Source organism: Caloenas nicobarica, chromosome Z (assembly GCF_036013445.1).
Source record: "Caloenas nicobarica isolate bCalNic1 chromosome Z, bCalNic1.hap1, whole genome shotgun sequence".
Classification (NCBI taxonomy): Eukaryota; Metazoa; Chordata; class Aves; order Columbiformes; family Columbidae; genus Caloenas; species Caloenas nicobarica.
Genome location: NC_088284.1, coordinates 25,614,743 through 25,635,255, shown reverse-complemented (window position 1 = coordinate 25,635,255; position 20,513 = coordinate 25,614,743). Strand labels below are relative to the sequence as shown.

Sequence of the window (20,513 nt, the reverse complement as noted above, 5' to 3'; positions counted from 1 at the left end):
GATTTATGATCATATTTCATCAACTTAAGGTGTATTCTTATATAACAACCTCTTGCTTTTCTGACTTAAGGTAATTTTAATGGAACTGTTGTGCGATAATCATCTGAAAAAACAGACACACGGCACTTGCTAGTTTGGCTCTCTGTGCCAGAGAGGGGGCATGCTGACATACTTGTGAGTAGGCATAGCTGTATGGCAGGCTGTTTTGTGAGCAAGGTCACAATAATCTGTGTTTTCACAAAAAATAAAACTGCTTCTTGCCAGCTCCCATTTCCCCCCAAAACCAGCTAAAATTCAGATGTGCCTTTTAAAAGGCAGCTTAACCTCTTAAATGTGTCCAGAATTTACCTACAAAATATTCTTTACCCTTTTGCCTTTTCTCCCACACCTAACTCAAGTAGATGCATAGAGATTGGTCAATATTTATTTAAAAAAATATTGTTTGAATGGATTTGTGTGGTTGTTGTGTGTGGGTTTTTTGTATTTTATTTTGTTTATTTGTCTTTGTTGGCTTACTTCAACAGTGCAAGCATATGAAAACAGGTTATATAACTGTAGCTGACCTGTTGCTCCATATGATCTGTTCCCTTCCCTATCAGCTAAGAATGCCCATCTCAAACTGAGTTGTGTTCCCCCAAACATTCAAGCACTAGAAGGAGAGCACATGTTGGGTTTATCTTTGAAACAATTTAAAGGCTGTGTAGTCCTTGATCTGCGCATGCTCAGTGGTGACAAATTTTACAGTTCTGATTTTACAGTGTTAGATCAACAAATTAGCCAATTATAGAATCACAGAATCGTTTTGGTTGGAAGACACCTTCAAGATTATAGAGTCCAACAACAACCTAACTCTGGCACTAAACCATGTTGATAAGAACCTCATCTATGTATCTTTTAAACACCTTCAGGGATATTGACTCAACCACTTCCATGGGCAGCCTGTTCCAATGCCCGAAAACTCTTTCTGTGAAGATTTTTTTCCTAATATCCAATCTAAACCTTGCCTGGCACAAGCTGAGGCCATTTCCTCTCATCCTGTCACTTGCTACTTGGGAGAAGAGACCAACCCCCTCCATGCCACAACCTCCTTTCAGGCAGTTGCAGACAGCGATCAAGTCTCCCCTCAGCCTCCTTTTCTCCAGGCTAAACAGCCCCAGTTCCCTCAGCCGCTTCTCATCAGACTTGTGCTCCAGACACTCCACCAGCCTTGTTGCCCTCCTCTGAACTCTCTCCAGCACCTCAGTGTCTTTCTTGTAATGAGGGGCTCAAAAATGATCGCAGTATCATGATTCATAGAATCATAGAATGGCCTGAGTTGGAAGAGACCAACAAGAATCAAGTCCAACTCCTGTCCCTGGATACGACAACCCCAAAACTCACATCATGTGTCTGATGGCATTGTCCAGTCACTTCTTGAATACTGTCAGGTTTGGGGCCATCACTGCCTCCCTGGGGAGGTGTTCCAGTGCTCTACCACCCAAGGTGGCCTCACCAGTGCTGAGTACAGTGTCATAATCACTTCTCTAGTCCTGCTGGCCACACTATTCCTGATACAAGCCAGGATGCTGTTGGCCTTTTTGGCCACCTGGGCACACTGCTGGCTCTTATTCAGCCAGCTGTCAATCAACACCCCCAGGTCCTTTTTCACCAGGCAGCTTTCCAGCCACTCTTCCCCGGGCCTGTAGCGCTGCCTGGGGTTGTTGTGGCCCAAGTGCAGGACCCAGCACTTGGACTTGTTGAACCTCATACAATTGGCCTCAGCCAAACGATCCAGCTGGTCCAGATCCCTCTGTATGGCCTTCCTACCCTCCTGCAGATCAACACTCCCACCCAACTTGGTGTTGTCTGCAGATGGACTGAGGGTGCACTAAATCCTCTCATCCAGATCACTGATAAATATATTAAACAGAACCAGACCAAATACTTGGACCTGGGGAACACCACTTATGACCAGCCGCCAACTTGATTTTACTCGGTTCAGCACAACCACCATGGGCCCAGCCATCCAGGCAGTTCTTTATCCACTGAAGAGTACACCCGTCCAAGCCATGAGCTGCCAGTTTCTTTAGGGGAATGCTGTGAGAAACAGTGTTAAAAGCTTTAATAAACTCCTGGTAGACAATATCCACAGCTTTTTCCTCATCTGCTAAGCAGGTCACCTTGTCATAGAAGGAGATGAGGTCGGTCAAGCAGGACCTGCCTTTCATAAACCCATGCTGACTGGGCCTGATCACTTGGTTTGTCTTGTATGTGTCACATGGTTTGCACTCAGAATGATCTGTTCCATAACCTTCCACAGCACTGAGGTCAGACTGACAGGTATGTAATTTTCTGGATCCCCCCTCTGGCCCTACTTGTAGACAGCTGTCACATTTACCAGCTTCCAGTCAACTAGGACATTGCCAGTTAGTCAGGACTGCAGGTAAATGAGGGAAAGTGTCTTGGTGAGCATCTCCACTAGCTCCCTTAGTACCTTTTGGGTGGATCCCATCTTGTCCCATAGACTTGTATGTGTCTAAGTGGTGCAGCAGTTTGCCAACCATTTTTCCTTGGATTACCGGGGCTTCATTTTGCTCTCCATCCCTATCTTGTGGCTCAGGGGGCTGGGTACCTGGAGCACAACTGGTCTCACTGTTAAAGACTGAGGCAAAGAAGGCATTAAGTACCTCAGCCTTTCCCTCATCCTCTGTCACTATGCTTCCCCTCCACATTCACCAGATGGTGGGGATTCTCCTTAGCCCTCCCTTTCTTGCTGATGTATTTATAGAAGCTTTGTTCCCTTTTATAGCAGTAGCCAGGCCCAGCTCTAGTTGGGATTTGGCCCTTCTGATTTTCTCCCTGCATAACCTCACAGAATTCTTGTATTCCTCTTGAGTGGCCTGTCCCTCCTTCCAAAGGTTATAAATTCTCTTTTTATGCCTAAGTTCCAGCTGCAGCTTTCTATTCAGCTGGGCTGGCCTTCTTCCCTGCCGGCTCCCTTTCCGGCACACAGGGACAGCCTGCTCCTGCGCCTCTAAGATTTCCTTCTTGAAGAGAGACCAACCTTCCTGCACTCCTTTGTCCTTCAGGACTGCCTCCCAAGGGACTCTGCCAACCAGCCTTCTGAACAGGTCAAAGTCTGCCCTTCGGAAGTCCAAAGTAGCAGTTCTGCTGACCACCCTTCTAACTTCTCCAATGATACAAAACTCAATCATGATCGTTATGCCCAGGGCAACCTCCAGCTGTCACATTACCCATTACTTCTTCTCTGTTTGAGAACAATAGAGTCTTTATCAGCAAGCAGACTGGTGGCAGCTGAGAAATTCAGTCGTAGATGTAAATATATAGCCAGAAAAAAAAAAAAAAAAAGAGCCAAACTTGCAACTGGAGGTAGGGGAAATACAAAAATCTATGTTGGAGCATAAGATGTTTTCAATGGCTGAAGCTTCTCAAACCTAACTCATTAAGAATTTGGTCGAGGAAAAAACAGTTTTTCATTCAAAGGGGCTCTCATTGATCAAAAATTGAAGAATTTGTAATAGTACTTGAATTTTTTATGGCTTTCTCTAATCGTATATTTTGGATTAATGTTTTTGTGTGGGTCAGTCTTCTGTTTCCTCCCCCAGTAGTAATGTGCTGTGCTAGCCAAATAAAACTCTTATGCTCTGCAAGGGGGGAAGAGAGGTTCCTGCATATGTTACTACATATTTCATATTCCCTAGGTCTTTTGGTCAAAATGGATATCCTCTTAGAGGTTCTTAGTTTTGTAAATATAGCATAGTGGAAGAGTAAAATGAAAAGGGCATGTAAGAGCAAAATTATTCGTAGGGAGTCTAATGAATAAGAGATACCCATAGCCTGCAACTATATAATGCTTCAAATTCAATGCTGGAGATTGATAATGCCATGAACTAGTAATAGAGCACCCCAGTTAGACCTCTCATTTGTGTCTCCACTAATGCTGGTGTAATTCTTACTCAATTTTCTAGTGTTGGAAGGCAGTCTAGTCTTCACTGTTCCAAGCAGAATAAGTCTTTAACCAGAAGACTGTGCTGCCTACAAAATCCAGGTATCCTTGTTTTCTGTCCACGTCCGCCTCCCATTACTTCTTGTTAGACTGCGTGTACACTAGTAATGCTTTTCATCCTTACATTTAAATGTTAACTGCATAGACTGTTTCTATTTCAGTAGCTTTTTTTTTTCATCAGTCTCTACTGGTATCTTCTTTCTCTTGCCTTCTGATAATTTCAGAGCAACCAAACATTCTTTGGTTTGCTGACTTCTTGGTTGAATAATGCCTAAATTTGCTATGTGTGCTTCTTGTACTCTATCAGCAAAGAGAGAATTATTAGCTGGCAACCCTGAGTAGGTAGGTTTAAAAGTGACAGCGGAAACTGTACCTTCTGTTCTAATGTACCATCATACTATAATAATTTTGTTTAACTTTCCTCTGTGGTATTTTGGGAAATAATCCTAAAACTCTTTTAGGTTTTTCATTGTTTTTCCTTTGTCAATGTCAATGGGTCCTTCTTTCCTTTTTTTTTTTCTTTTTTTTTTTTTTTTTTTTTGGTACAGATTTTCTTTCTTTGACTGATTTGCACAATCTCTTTGTACTTGCTATTATACCTCAGCTTGTTTAGTAAGGCTGGACAGTCCTTAGAGCTTTCTCCTCTTTTCTCTCAGATTTGATGGTAAATGTTTGTTTTGAAATCTTTCATAAGAAAGAACAAGACATGTCCTGGGGCTTAATCTCAGAGGAAGTGCTGCCTTAAGTAAACGTTAGATATTTCTTCTTTTTTCCTCAAAACACACTTGGAGTTTCTCAGGTTCCTTTCCTTTTTGATACTCAGAGACACACGTGCAGCCCAGCAGCTGTTTTCTTTTAGTTACAATTATGATGCCCAACAAGTCTGAAGGTGTGGGCTGAAGCTGGGTGGGAAAATTCTCTGGAATTTTTCTGTTTCTCTAATGTTATTGATACAGTGTGTGGAAAAATTCAGATTTTGTTACTTTTCTCAGGAATGTATTAACTGGTATCACCTGAATCCACCTTGAGATCTGGCTATAAGTGCATGAGGGACACTTCTGTTTGTTGTACTTGGCCATTCCCTGTGCTTTTTCCGACCGCGTTTTAAATAATATGTTTGTTTTTATTTTAACTGAAATTATTGAGACTTCTTTGCTACATAAATCCTATTGTAACTTGCAGAAATTACACTTCACACTTGGTGATGGGTTTTACTCTTCTAGTGCACTTTGCATTTGCCTAGCAATTTCAGAGTAGGACAGCAGCAGTAGCTTTTCCTTTCGTTTTCCTTTTTTAATGTACGGAATACAATGCAAGTCTTCGTTTATGTTCCTCTTCATATGATGTACATCTGGATTTCTGTTTGCTCCTGAAGTATTTCTCTAATTTTGTTTCTTTGAGGTTCTTTGACCCATTTGGGCATGGGATTTGAATATATCACTGTACCATGGCCGTAAATCCTCTTTTTTAAATTATTACAGAAGTAATACTGTGTGTGCCATCTATATCAAATATGGATATCCATGGTTCTGTGTACCAAATAGTTTTCAGGGAGAAGAAAGAAATGAAGTGTGCTGTTGCATTTAGGTGACATGTAGTCAGCTTTAATTAGAATTGGTGTTCCATATCATTCTTTCTGATTTTGTGATTCCATGTGAGCTTATAGAACTCAAGTAATTGCTCATGTTATGCTGACCGAAAGAAAAGTGTTCTGTAACCCACCTTGTAACACCCATGAATCATGGAAAAGCTTTTTATGATTTGGGTCAGAAACTGTAAAGGGATGACTTTTAGCAAGCCTGAAAGCTCTAAGCTTATTTTTTTTGTGTGTAGGGAAGGAGGCAGATTAAAAAAGTAAATAAAATCTATAAATGTCTTTTGTCCTTACTAGAAATTAGAAATGACAGGAGGTGACATGTCCTTAACTTTTGCACATTTCAGTGGTGCTGCTATTGCCCTTTTTGCTGCTATTTTCAATGGTTCTTAGGGCGTTTGTAGTATGGTTATGCTTCCTTAGATTGTGAAACAAACTGTTTGCAAAGGCTTTGTTGATCTTTTCTGTTGCCTTTGTCTCATGCTGTTAAATGTGATTGGACTGATGGGTTGAAAGAGAGGAGTTACTCTCGTGCAGGAAAACAAATGGAAAGCAAACAGTCAGGGAGGAAACCACTTGAGCAATAATTCTACACTTGATGAAACCTACAAGTGAACAACAACTTCCTTGAAGCTTGAATTGACGCTGCAGTGGAGTGACTGATTGCCTTCTGTTCAGAGTAGCACCTGTGCATATGTTTAACTGTTTTCCTGACATTGGTTTATAATAGCCATATGCTATTTTATTTTATTTTATGTAGGCTTATAAGTCATGCTGTTGCACTGAATATCTGAATACATCCAGAACTTGATGTGTTTTTTCTTCATACTTTCTCCAAGCACAGTGTGGATAGAGTGGGGAGTCATAATTTGGTTTTGCTCTTCTTTCATTTACAGGGAGTGTGCAAGAGATTAAGGTCAGAGAGACTCATTTTCCATTTTAGACATGAGGTTTTGTGATTTGTTTTGGCTGATAGTAGTGAAAGGATTTCTGTTGCCTTACAGCTTCTTCCAGGGAAGTTACATTTTTGATTGCATTTCTCAAATTTTTGTGGTTCCTAAAGCCCTGAACTTCTGGGTGAAACCTTCACCCCAGAGCAGTCCCTCTGATATCAGACAAACCAAATTACCTCCTATCTTCTGTCCAATTGCTATACAAAGATACTGTCCTTCATCCTTGTGCAATGTGGCAGCTAGCAGCTTGATCATCAAAAGCTGAGTTGAAATGTTTCTTTTATGCTTGATATACTGAGGACTTTATTTTCTTGAGAAATCCAAAAGTTGTTCTGGATTTTGGACAGGATTCAACCCACTTTTATTGTATTATCATCACTCAAAGGAAGAATGCATCATGACCGTGAAGTCTTTTGAAGTGATATGCTCTGAACAGCACTGTCATATCTGGTTTGTCAGAAGTCAGCCAGTTCTTTCTTCTTGACCTTATTTCCTCCAAGCCTTCTCTGCTGGTAGCAGAGTTGTCAAATACGTTGAAGAATGAATAGGGTTGTGTCATTTGTCTGGTTTTGGTACTTGAGAGTGTGTCTTATGTCTTGTTCAGCTGGTAACTACATCGAAATGTTGAAAGTCATTTGAGGTGTGATTGCTCTTTTTGAGACTCCAGAAGCTTGGCTCCTCTGAAATACTGAGAAGTTTTTGACAGGGGTCGATGAGTAATTTCAGCCAATGAATCCAAATGCATTTCTTAGTGGTCTGAAGGGAGAATTTGAGATGCCTGCTTCAAACAGTATGTTTCTATTTTAGTGTCCTGTAACATTTCTATAAGGTAGGACATCACCAGGACTGTTTGCTCTGTGGTACTGCCTCACTTCATTGAGGATTTGTTTTCCTCTGTCCTGTTTTGTATTATCCTGTCTTTAATGCCATATACTTGCCTGTCTTCCTGCAGCACAGGCTGACATAAAATTGTAGGCATGTTGATGCATGTAAGGAAGAGTGCTTTTGGGTTCAACCAATGGACTCACCACATGCTCCTGAAGATTAACCAGGCTAAACTTGAGGATTACTTTGTCCCATGGGGCAATAGGTTAGCAGGCTTTGAGCTGGGGTCCCTTTATTGGAGTTTGGATTGTTAGTTGGTATTGGGACGGAGCAGCTTGAGGATAGTGATCATGGTTTAATGAAATTGTGGGCTGTCAGAGAACGTGACTGGTCATGATTTTCGTATTTTCATCTGTGATGAACATCACTTCTGGATGGCAGTGGCTATGTGAGTATGCATCTCTGTTGGTAGCCACAAAATGAAGGTCAGGTTTTGTCCTCATTACTGTTGTCATACAGGTGAAGATGAACCTTATCCATCTGATATTTTGAAAACGTGGAAGCAGTGTCACTGGTTGTGTGTCTTAAAACTGGTAGTTTTTTGTCTTCCTCCCTTTTTTTGTAGTGGTAAAACCACCTGTGCAGCAGTATGGAAACTGAAATGCCTTCAGTTTTAGCTCACACAGTGAAATGCATAGATGCTCTTGTACTAGTGTAACATTAAGGTATTCACACAGTTAAAATTTAGTTTATTTATATATCCCTTTGTTCCCCTCTCTCCTAGCTGTGTGTAATTTCATTCGGGTGCCTCGAGTATTTTATAGTTTGCATTCAATTGTTCCACTGCTGTCCCCAGTTGTTTCCTATCCTTAGTATTATAACTGTCTACCTTGTTTTTTTTGCCCCAACTGTCACATTATCTCTTCAGGATCTGAGATTTCTTTGTATAATACTTGCATGATCTCATACAACATGAGAGCTATGAAGCCTGCTGTGTGTAGATTTGATTTTTTTTTTTTTAATAATCTACTTAAGATTTCATCAACAGCTTCAGATGATTAACCACTCCTCTAGATCTAAGTGTGTGCTGGCCACTAGAAGTCTGTTGCTTCAAAGAGATCTTAATTGAAAAAATAACATGTAAAGGGAGACCATATCCATAATTATAGTAAGGCAGGAAGGTTGAACTTTCAGCATTAATTCCCACTCAGTGCTTGTTAGGCCACACCTGGAATACTGTGTTCTTTTTTGGTCCCTGCTATACAAAAAAGATGAGGACAGGCTGGAAAGGATCCAGGGAAGGGCCACAAAGGTGATCAGAGGATTGACAAGCTGCCATATGAGAAAAAGCTGAGAGAACTGGGTTTGTTCAGTCTTGAGTAAAGAAGGCTTAGGGGAGACCTCATCACCATGTTCCAGTGTTTAAAGAGTGGCTACAAAGAAGATGGAGACTCTCTTTTTACAAGGAGTCACATGGAAAAGATGATGGGTTATGGATACAAGTTACTCCTGGGAAAATTCCGAGGGAAATTTTTCACAATGAGAACAGTCAGTCATTGGAATAATCTCCCCAGGGAAGTGGTGGATTCCCCAACATTAAGATTCAGCTGGACAGGGTGCTGAACCATCTTGTCTAGGCTGTGCTTTTGCCTAGAAAAGTTGGAGCAGATGATCCTTGAGGTCCCTTTCAACCTGCTATTCTATGATTCTGTGATTCAAATGAGATTTGGGAATCAATGAAAGACCTCCAGGTCTATATCTGACAAGTGTTTGAAGACCAGTCAGGCTGTTAATTCCAGCTTCACTTATGACTTTTGGGTTGTCCAAATGGCACGGAAAGTACACCGGTTTTGGAAAGGACTGAGAGCTAGTTGTGAGTTGAACAACTCTCTCAATGTTTTTGGTATTTTCGTGTTTTTCATTTCAGAAATGGCTTGCTTCTTTGTTTACTAATACACACTTCTTGCAGCTCTGTGCATTTCCGACTGCAGTATAATATGTGATGACATCTTAAATAAAGGTGTAGCTCTAGTCCATGCTTTATAAACTATTTCAGGATGCATTTCCTGTCCATAATCAAAAGCAGAATATAGGATGTAATTTTATTTGCATGGTCAATGACCTCTGAATTCTCTACTTTCCACAGATCTTGTGCAGCTATTGGATGCAGCTGCCAGCATTGTGACAATAGAGGTTTAGTCTCCATAGTGGATGCTTAAATAGCTCTGACTTTGTTAGGGGCCGAGTAACTTTAAGGTGCTGAGAGAACAGGAAGGCAGCGATCGGACTGTTTGTAGAGTGGTATTTCTGATGGAACAGATGCTCATTGAGCTTGAGTGAGGAGGCTTCCAAAACAAGTTTATAAAATTTAAATATGTTATTACAAGTATTACCTAAAATGTGAGTAGAATTTCTCAGGTCAGCCAGTGGTAAGTGCTATTACACAGCAGCTTAAATTTCAGCAGCTTTTTGAAGCTCGAATTTTTAAAGCATGTTTTCATTCTAACCAAGAAAAAAAAGATCTACTGAAGGAAATTAGCCTTGCAGAAGCACAAAGGCATGAACATAACGAGGATAGGGGAATCATATCAAATAAAATGGAGTGTGGTCTGGAGGAAGCCATTTTCCATGTCTTCTGGGATTCTGTGTCTGCTCTTTGTCAGGAACTTTGATACCTAACTGTGCTTACTGGTGAAGGGTGAGTGAGTGGGTGGCAGGTCTACATATGCTGCTTTGGACATGCAATTTGACCTGGAGTTTTGATCATTCATTTAATCAACAGCACATGAAGATTTTCCTGACTAAGTTAGACTTAAGGAGTCTGCACTGTAGAGATACTGAACTTCACAAAACCAACCTGCGGAGCCCCACTGTCACCCACAGAGCCTCCGTATGTGTTCTACAAAGGGCAATAATTATCTTTGACAGGTTATTAAATGTCATCAGGGCTGTTAAGAGTTGTGTCTAGTTGGATAAGAACTGGCACAGTGTCTGAACAGAGGGAAGAACAGACTTTTATCAGCTCATCTATTCCTTTATGTTTTTCCATATGATACCAAGAAGTTGTCACAAAGATGCCATGCTGACGGGGACAGATTGAATCCATTTAAAAGATCGTCTGCAAAGGGCCTGACACGCAGCCTCAGGAGCTCTGGCAAGCTTTGAAGAATTTTATGTGGCCTTCAGCCTGATATCCATTAAGTGGAAACTCTGTTTGAAGGAGCTTATGTTGTGCAATGAACTCAATTGGCCTTTCTCACTTAAGTACCAGAGTAGAATATTTACTGTGGCTTTTTAGAATCTGTAAGATAAGTATAAACTGACGTTAGTGAATAAAACTAGAAGGCATGTTTACTCCGTTTAGCTACGGACACACATGTAAGGTCAAACCTTATTGAAAAAAATAGTTTTTGAGTAAAATTTTAGTAGATAGAAAGCTTTTATTTTTAAGATCTGTTACCTTTGGTCAGCTTAACTACTACTGTAAATGTTACTGCCCGTAAAATATTTCCTTCCACATTTTTAAAAGGTGTTGAAGGAATTTCATAACTTTCCCTGAATTTATCTTCTGCTTCTTTAAACCAATGAAGATGGTTTCAGCAGCATATATAACTTACCATCTATATGGAAAAAATCCGAAAAAAGTTCCTCTTTCAGTGAGCTGTCTTTTTATAATTATGTTTCTCTGGATGACTTGATCACAGAGCCAGACACCATTATTTGCAACAGTGCTTTACTGACATGTGTTCAGTTTCTGTGCTTCTCCAGTAGTCCTCAATGAGAGATCCGGGGTAGTCGTGTAGACGAACCTAGGGTAGGGTTGTAAAGACTGGATTTCTTTACCGAATTCAGTGATTGGCTTGTGCTTAAGAAGAAAAAAAAAAAAAGAACTGGGACTCCATAAAAACAGAATGTGTGAGGGAGCAATGATTGCACGTTTTCCCTTTGTTGTTACAGCAGATGTATTCCTCTGATATGAAGGCAACAGATATTGGGGGAAAAGGTATTTATATATATTGGAGTGCTGGAGGTCTGTCTTGGACATTAGTGGGTAATTAGACCCCATACCTTAAAGATAAATTTCCTATTTTTCCCAGAGTGGTACGCTTTTAGATTTTTACATTAAAAATTTCCATATTTCATATAAAGCAAGCCCTAGTGAACCTTACTAAGTGTTTAAAGGACCTTTTGCATGAGCCTGCCAACTTTGGAAATACTGTTTGTGAGATGTGAGCAGAATTCTAAAGTAGGGTTTGTGTAGGAAATTTTTTTTTAATATTTTGCTTAATTTACAGTTCTCCAGGGAAAGTGAGAGGTCTGCGTATTTATGACTAGAGCCATGTCCACGAAAATTTATTTTTTAAAAGCTGCACTCTTTAACAGCTGATATTGTAAGGTAAAATACATGACAAAGCAAGCCCAGGAAGGACATCAGTGGAGCAAAGTTCTGTGATTTTTTCCTATGACAACAGGTAGAGCCTGGCCAGCAGCCGCTCAAAAGATGTTTTGATATTCACACCAGGTATTTCATGAAATCAGCACAGGAAGCAAACTCATGCTTACCCAACTGCAGAGTTGAGAAAGGCACGTGCCTGTCTTGCTGAATGTGCACTGTTACGCTGTTCAGGAAGTGGAAGTCAATTTCATCAATCCACCTCTGTGAGGCTTAGGTCAAAAGTTACCAGGTGTAGTTATGTTTTCTTATAAAGCTGTTCTAGATATAACTTGAGGTGGTCTCTGTTTAATAATTGTTGATTTTGCCAAAATATTAAGTGGAATAGTAATTTTCTTCCCTCCAATGCCTTTAAATTTATAAACTTGATTTTTAGAACCTTATTGAATAAACATTTGTAAAAGAAAAAAAAAGTAACTTCTTGGTTTTGTTTTGCTTGTTTTTCCCTATCTTGGCAGTGTTTTAGAGCACTTTGCTGCAAGGGACCGCCTCCACCACGACCTGAATATGACTTGGTTTGCATAGGCCTCACTGGTTCTGGCAAGACTAGTCTTCTGTCACAGCTTTGCAGTGAAAGCCCGGAGAATATAGTGTCTACCACAGGTAGGATGCTGCCTTTATTCCATGATGTGTTGTAACATTGCCCTAAGTTGACATCTGAAACACATAGCAAAGGTGGTAGAGAGGTTCAGCTTAGTTATCTTGCTTTTTAAAGCACCTGATGAATTGCTTTGAAGCTGCCACTGCTTACTCTTTCAGTGGTTGGTCATACATTGGGGAATATCTGTGAAAATGTACAATTTGGAATGTGCTGAAAGTCAAAATACACATTGTGGTGTAATGAAATAGAACAACTGGAAACGTGCAGTAGCAGTGAAGTGTGGACACATATTACAAGGTTTATTTCTTCTCTTTTTACTTTTGGTTTTTAAGCAGTCTGTTATATGGACAGAAAGGAGAATGTGCTATAAAACAGAGTGGGACAGTGATGCTCTGAAGTTGGGATTTACTTCTTCTCATACTTGGTCAGTACTACCCTGTGATATATGCTAGCAACCAAAAGAATAAATGTAGGGGAAATGTTTATTTCTGGTGATAATCCTTTCTTTCTGGATCAGCAAAGAGACTGTTTAGGTAGTAAGGGCAGAATGAGATCAGAGAATCTGTTTACAAGAAGTTACAGTGGCGTTGAGAAGATACACAGAAAGAGGTACAACAGCCATAGCTAAAAAGTATCTTTAGTCTAAAAATTTGAATATGCACACTGATATAGATGAAGCAGAATGCCTAATACTGAAAAGGGTATTTTGATTTAAAAAAACCAACAAACCACAAAAAAACCCAACAAAAAAACCCCAAACGAAACAAATAAAACAGCAAACCAAAACCAAACAAACTCCCCCAAAACAAAAAAACCCCCACAAACCCAACAAATACAATTAAAAAAAAAAGTACCAGAAAAGAGAGAAACAAACATGTGGAGTGAGAAAAAGTAATACCTGGCTGCAAAGCTCAGAAAGAGGACAGATTAGGTTATAGAGATGGAAGAAATCTGTTTTCTGTGGCCACAGTGATTTAATAAGGTTGATTTACTGAGGGAACAGGTAATGAGTGGGGGGTGAGTAACTTGTGTATATAACTTGTGCATGTAGTTGCATATGGCTTTTTCTTGTAGCTGTTGTTCATGGGCCTGAATGTTATGATTGTCCCTTAGCAACCCTTACTGGTTTTCAGTTTATCTTTATTTGAATTAGAAGACCATAACGTTATTAATACAACTGTAAGTAAAAGTAGTATAAGAAAATACTGTTTGCCTGCCTGCCTTCCTTCCTGCCTGCCTTCCTTCCTGCCTGCCTTCCTTCCTGCCTGCCTTCTTTCCTGCCTGCCTCCCTTCCTGCCTGCCTCCCTTCCTGCCTGCCTCCCTCCCTTCCTCCCTCCCTCCCTCAGAAAGTTAGAAGGAAATTGAAATTTAGCTTTTTACATTTTTTCCTTTTTTGCCCTTCTCCTGAGACATTTTGTGCTGAAAAAAAAAGTAGACGCATTTTTTCCTGTATAGTATTATATACACTTATAGGTATGTATGCACTAAACATGCTAAATTTAGTATTATCGTATACTGATGGATTGCTTGGAGCCTTCATATTCCCTTTCTCTTGGCTATCTGAATTTTCAATTAGAGGAAAACATCACACTTCAAAAGTTTTTTAGTTTTAAGCATATAACAGGCTAATAGAGGATTCATAGATGTTTCTAGTGTGCTTGTAACCATTTTAATACATACCACTTAGGTCTGTAAAATGAACATTTGTAGAGAGGACTAATACTCTAGGTGTAACCAAAACTTACAAAGTTTAAATATAAGAAAACAGTTATTTGCATTACACATTGTCTTCCATGTCTCCTAAAAATTGCGGAAGGATTGCTTTATATTAATGATACTCTGAAATCTAAACTTAAGTTCCAGATGCATTAAAAATGGTTTTATGAAGGTATTTTCCATACTAACTCCTTACTGAAGCGTGGGTGGCCTGTGTGGAAGTTTTATGCTGAATTTTATGTGTGCCAGCTATTTAATAGTATCATTGCAAATTTCATTGCTTATAGTGATTTATTGCTGTCCATGCCGCCCCAAACTGATAGTTTTAAACATCATATTGAAACAGAATTTCATGGCAAAATGTCTTCTTTTACAAATAACTTACTGATACTCTTTTTTTCTGTTCTTAGGTTTTAGTATAAAAGCAGTGCCATTCCAGAATGCCATCTTGAACGTAAAAGAACTTGGAGGTATATAACATTTATTTATTTGAGTATAAAAACATGCAGTGTCTAAATCTCGTCATACCAAACTATTAGTTGTATTAAGTTTAAAAATGATAAATCAGTGTGGCTGGAATGTAAAACCTGTGTTTCACCACAGCAGATAAATTTGAGAAAAATTGTACAAATGCTGACTGTAAGGAACCAACAGTTAAAACGAGGAGGAGCAGAAGGCTGACAAGTGTGGTATATCTCCTTCATCTAATTTCTTGCATTGCAGGGGTTTAAGTTGTACAGAAATAGAAACCAGACCATAATTGTAGAATGGCTTGTATGGCACCTCAAGGAAACGTGTTGCCTGTGTTTATTGTACGTATAGGCTTTTGCTTAGGAGCACTGACTCAGGTAACTATGTGAATGTTGGGCAAAACCAATATATTTGCTACACCACTGAAGTGTTGCAAAGGCAGCCAACTTCCAATGAGTTATATTCTGTGAGATCTGTTCTTTGGTTGGATTTGTTGGGTTTTGGAGGGATGGTTGTTTTGTGGTTGTGTTTTCTTAATTGTCTGTATACATATAAGCTATTTGACTGCCCAATTCTGACCCTTAGCCTTAAGTGGCCAAGATGTAGCTCTGTTAAAAGGAAAACACTGCCCTAGTGAGAGTTCTTGTGAAGTCTAATTTCATCTAATGTTCTTCTAATTAAAAAGCCACATAGATCTTTGTATTCTCAAATTTCTGTAGATCTTTATTATGTATGTAAATGAGTAGAATGGATCTTGAGGATGTTAATCAGATGTTCAGCAAGGTTGAAACCTCTTTTAAATGCTCTGGGGTAGAAGTTAACTTGATTCTTGAAGGAAGTTTCATGAGATCAAATCAAGTTTCATGATGGTTATGTTACCTGAAACTGTTTCAAGAAAGCTTCGAGATAAGCATATATTGAAAGGATAGCATTTCCTCTTCCTGCCATTGGTCCATGGATTTAAACATGCATGTTCTTGTTTTGAGCATGTATCCTGTAAAAAGAAGAACAAGTTTTCTTTGATAAAGGAACCACTGCACAGGTTTAGTCTTGGTTCTGCTTTAGTGTGTTATCTGTGTAATGTGCACTCAGGTTGCTGAGGTCACTTTCTGTTTGTGTGGTTTGGTTTTTTTTTTAAATAAGGTGAATCATTTGCAGCCCAGTCGATACTATAATCTGTATGAAATATATATAATGAATGTAGATAAGTGCAGTTTTGGCATCAAGAATCAAATCTGAGTATTCTATAGCAGATCCTTGTTAAAGTATCTTCCTGAACCTTTTCTGGTCATACAACTTTTATTTTATGTAGGTATGTGTGTTATGAGAAACTTATCTCAGTGGAGTGCTTTGATGTCTCATGACAGGATGTCCTGAAGTAATCCAAAGAATTTGATTTGGGTTTTTTTTTCACGCATTTATCTCTTCCCAAAGGCAGAAGGATTGTCAGAATTTTTTTACTCCACCTTTTTATTTCTTTTCCCTTTAACAATGCGTGTTTACATATCTATACTTAGAAATGGTATCATCTGTTTTTTCTATGAGATATTGGCGAAAAATGCTAATTCTGATAGCTTTTCATTACCTAGGTAAGGGAGATAGGGCAAGCTTCCAAAAGTTTGTTTTCCTTCCAAAAGTTGGGGGCCAATGTTTAATCTTCTAGTTGAGAGATCTGTTCCTGTTTGATGAAGGTAAAGTCTGAGCTTTCTGGAGTGGACATGGTTTCTCTCTTGCTGCTGTATGAAAATAAAGAAAAATATCTTACCTATGTAGTCACTGCTAAATTTTATTTTGGAATTTCTGCTTCTGGTGTTGAAGAGAAGCCTATGTTTTTGTTCTCATTCCTGGTTTTTGCCATCAGTTGTTACAGTATTGTTATGTAAATTCTCTTTACTGTAGTATGAAGGTCTTGTCCAGACATTTGATCTTGGAAACCTGGAGGAGGGTAGAAAGGCATCTGTTTTTAACAGTCACTGTCTGTTGTTGCATGTTATTAGAATGGTGAAGTTCTATATAGTTTCAATTTTTGATACTCTATTTTAAAATTGTCTTTTAGGTTTAGGTAACCGAAAGCTTCATATGTCTTTGTACAGTGATGTATTAACAGCTGATGTTTAAGAAACTTAGGGCAGAAGTCATACTGTTTAAGATTCTTGCATGCAGCAGCCAAGCAGTTATGTGAAACAGATGCTGACTGCGTAGTATCCTTTTTGTTTGTCTGAAGCAGTATCCTTCCTCAAGGTCGAAGATGGTGCTGGCTTTTACTGTGCTGTTTGCCTTCGGGAGCTGCTAATGAAGCCAGGTTTTGTTTCTCCATTTCTGTAGGGACTAAATTTTGAGGCAAAGTGTACAGAAAACAGTTTATCTTCTTTTGGCTCTTCCTCCTCTGATTCTCTTCAGCAGCCTTTAGGATTAGGGACATGAAGCAAAGTTTGCTGTGCTCTTTTTACAGAAATTTTTCTTTGAAGTACGTGATACTAGAATATTAAAACAAAATCCTACTTCTAATTATTTTTTAATTGTATATATTTCCTAAGTCAGGCTGCCTTCCTACCAGAAAACAGGGGGTTTATCCAATTTCATAAATGTGAAATGTTTTTTTTAAAAAAACATTGAATTTGATCCCAGATAATTAGGAATATATATAGCTTTCAAATCAAGCATAGGCCTGCCTGAATTAGCTGAAAAAGAGGTCTTGCTTTATCTACTGACCAAGCTGAAGTGCCCATTCTTCAAGTTTCTGTTTTGATATACCAGTAATCCCTTCCTGCTCCCTGAGAAATTTAAAATTACCATATTTTTCAAAAAATTTAGTCCATAAAACAATGTGTGTGATTTAGATTACTGTGAAGATGTACCATACCCCAGTCCACATTCTTTCAGTATATATTTTTAACAGGGTAACTGGAAATACCTTTCTATATTAGGCAACTCAGCTGAGTAACGGTATAGAAAGAAATTCAGATTTGATCAGTTCCTGGTATGGTGCAGCAATCTCTGGTGGGAACTAAGGATGGAATTGTGTGCAATGAACATGTGGGAGAATGGGGAAAGACTGGAAAAATAAGGCAGATAATAACATCCTTCTGTTGTTCAGAAGGTTCCAACAGTGTTTCACAGAAACAAGTTTGGGATGCTGAATGCTGAGGTTTATTGTCAAGACAGAAAATGAAGGTGCAAAGGCAACAGGAAGCTTTTTCTTTAGTTGTAACAAATTCTAGTCTGGAGACACAGTGCCTGAAACCACCATTTATTCAGTGTGTTTATTCAGTCATTTACTGTTGTAATGCTGTTGAAACAGAATACAAAGTTGTGGTGTCTCTTGTGACGTAGTGCTTATTCGAGCCTAAATCAAGATTATAGGTCTTTTCTAGAGACCGACTAATAATTTACAGGGTGTTGGTTAGGGTTTTTTTTTGTTCTTGTTCTTGTTTGGTTTTTGTTTGTTTGTTTTAAAGTCTTATTTTATAATTTAGTTTGCTATCTTTTAAATTCAGGCTTAGAAGCTACTGGTGAGACGCCAAATATCGAGCCTGGTCAAATTTAAAAGACTGATTCTGGATGTGAACAGCTCTTTTTCTTCTTAGCAAGTTCAAAAATACTAACAACATGTTATAGGCTTTAGTAACATTCTCTTTTTTATGTGCTAAAATATATTATCATATGTTTGTATTATGTTTTTGTAATCCACCCAAAGGCTTTTTCCACAAGCGTAGAGAATCACCATGTTTTGTAGTCATCCTTGAAAGTTCATTTAAATCAAACTTTAAGTGTTTAGCAAAAGCAGAGTGGTTAATGTCAGGCATGCTTGAGTCTCCAGTTGGTTGAGCATGTCCAGAAAAAGAGATAACTGTCCTCCCCACTGCTGTTCCTTCATAAGCTTCATGACCCAAGTTATAAATTCACACTCTTAGGTCAACTAAATTAATTGCCTAGGTGAGAGCAAATAACTTCAAATAGGATTGGTTAAACAAAGCATGCGTATTTTGCCTTAATTTGGAAGTAAAGAGCAGAAGGGAGAGTAGGAAGGGGAGTCACACTGTTATGCTATTCCAGTTGAATGGAAAATATGCACGCCTGGAGAAGATGGCAGCAGTCGTCAGGTAGTATCTGCCTTATGAAAAAATGAAGTAGTAGGGGGAAACCGTGTTGAGCTATTAATTAAAATTTACAATTTGAGTAGTTATGGGAAACCACCCTCCTCCTTTGCTCTGTGGAGGTAGAGGAGGGTACTGAACATCCTTCTAGCAACACAGCCTGGAAGAGCAGCTAAAATTTCATCTAGTTAGTCATCAGAAAACTGATCCCACAAGTAAATGCCAGCCTAAGTCATCTTTGCAGGGATGAACTAACACAAAGCAATAAAATCTCTGTACTGTATTTGACTAAACAGCAGTTGACACCTCTACAAAATCTGGTCGTGGAGTGCATGCAATGCCATCTGTGACATAGCTGTGTCTAACAGTTTACAGAATGTCTTAGCAGATGAAATTTTTAGATGACCCTGATGAGCTGTCCAAGCTGTGAGTCGCACAGAGACATTCAGCTTCTGTAAGCATTAAAGTTAGATCTGTTTGCTGTCAGTCATACTGAGCCTGCTGTTCAAATGGTGCCTAAGCCCAGGCTCCGTCACATGGTTTTCCTCATTTGGTAGATAAAAGAGATCATTTACACCTGCTTACAAATCTCGCTAATGTGAATCCTGAAGAAGCTTCAATAAGGATTCAGCATTAGATATTTCTACTGTTCTTTGGAAATATTGTTCTTTTTCTACATTAAGCTTTTTTACACTGTGAATAGACAACCTGCTGCCTAGCTTACTCAAAACAAGTAGGAGCCATGCAAGCAATGCCTATCAAAGCTATGTACAAGATGATAGTTACTGAATGCCTTCTTTGTCTCTGTCTACTCTGCCGGAGGCTGTCCTGAGGAGCCCCGTACCCCTGAGGCCCCAGAAAAAGTCAGGACAATGGAGGAGTTTGCCTCGGTTGATGAGGACTGGGTTAGGGACCAATTAAGCAATCTGGACATCCACAAATCCATGGGTCCAGATGGGATGCACCCGCAGGTGCTGAGGGAGCTCGCTGAGGTCATTGCTAGACCACTCTCCATCATCTTTGCTAAGTCGGGGGAAACGGGAGAGGTGCCTGAGGATGGGAGGAAAGCAAATGTCACTCCAGTCTTCAAAAAGGGCAAGAAGGAGGACCCGGGTAACTATAGACTAGTCAGCCTCACCTCCATCCCTGGGAAAGTGACAGAACAACTTATCCTTGGTGCTGTCTTAGGGCATATGAAGGATAAGAGGGTCATTAGGGGCAGTCAACATGGCTTCACCAAGGGGAAGTCATGCTTGACCAACCTCATAGCCTTTTATGAGGACAAAACCAGGTGGATAGATGATGGCAAAGCAGTGGATGTGGTCTATCTTGATTTCAGTAAAGCATTTGACACAGTCTCCCACAGCATCCTCACAGCGAAACTGAGGAAGTGTGGACTGGACGATCGGGTAGTGAGGTGGACTGTGAACTGGCTGAAGGAAAGAAGCCAGAGAGTTGTGATCAACAGAGCAGAGTCTAGTTGGAGGCCTGTATCTAGTGGAGTGCCTCAGGGGTTGGTACCGGCACCAGTACTATTCAATATATTCATCAATAACTTGGATGAAGGAATAGAGTGCACTGTCAGCAAGTTTGCTGATGACACCAAGCTGGGAGGGGTGGCTGACACGCCAGAGGGCTGTGCTGCCATCCAGCGAGACCTGGACAGGCTGGAGAGTTGGGTGCGGAGAAATTTAATGAAATATAACAAGGGCAAGTGTAGAGTCTTGCATCTGGGTAGGAACAACCCCAGGTTCCAGTATAAGTTGGGGAACGACCTATTAGAGAGCAGTGTAGGGG

At 39.7% G+C, this 20,513-nt stretch overlaps 1 protein-coding gene across 3 annotated transcripts in view; it reads left to right on the top strand.

Annotated features, from left to right (window-relative positions):
- The window catches only part of ARL15 (ADP ribosylation factor like GTPase 15), a 230,542-nt gene that overhangs the window by 66,886 nt on the left and 143,143 nt on the right, over positions 1-20,513 (top strand). For all 3 annotated transcript variants that reach the window (XM_065657676.1, XM_065657674.1, XM_065657675.1), the window contains 2 exons: positions 12,290-12,434; positions 14,559-14,618. In XM_065657676.1, coding sequence (XP_065513748.1) covers positions 12,290-12,434; positions 14,559-14,618 — 205 coding nt within the window. The remainder of the gene's footprint in view (positions 1-12,289; positions 12,435-14,558; positions 14,619-20,513) is intronic.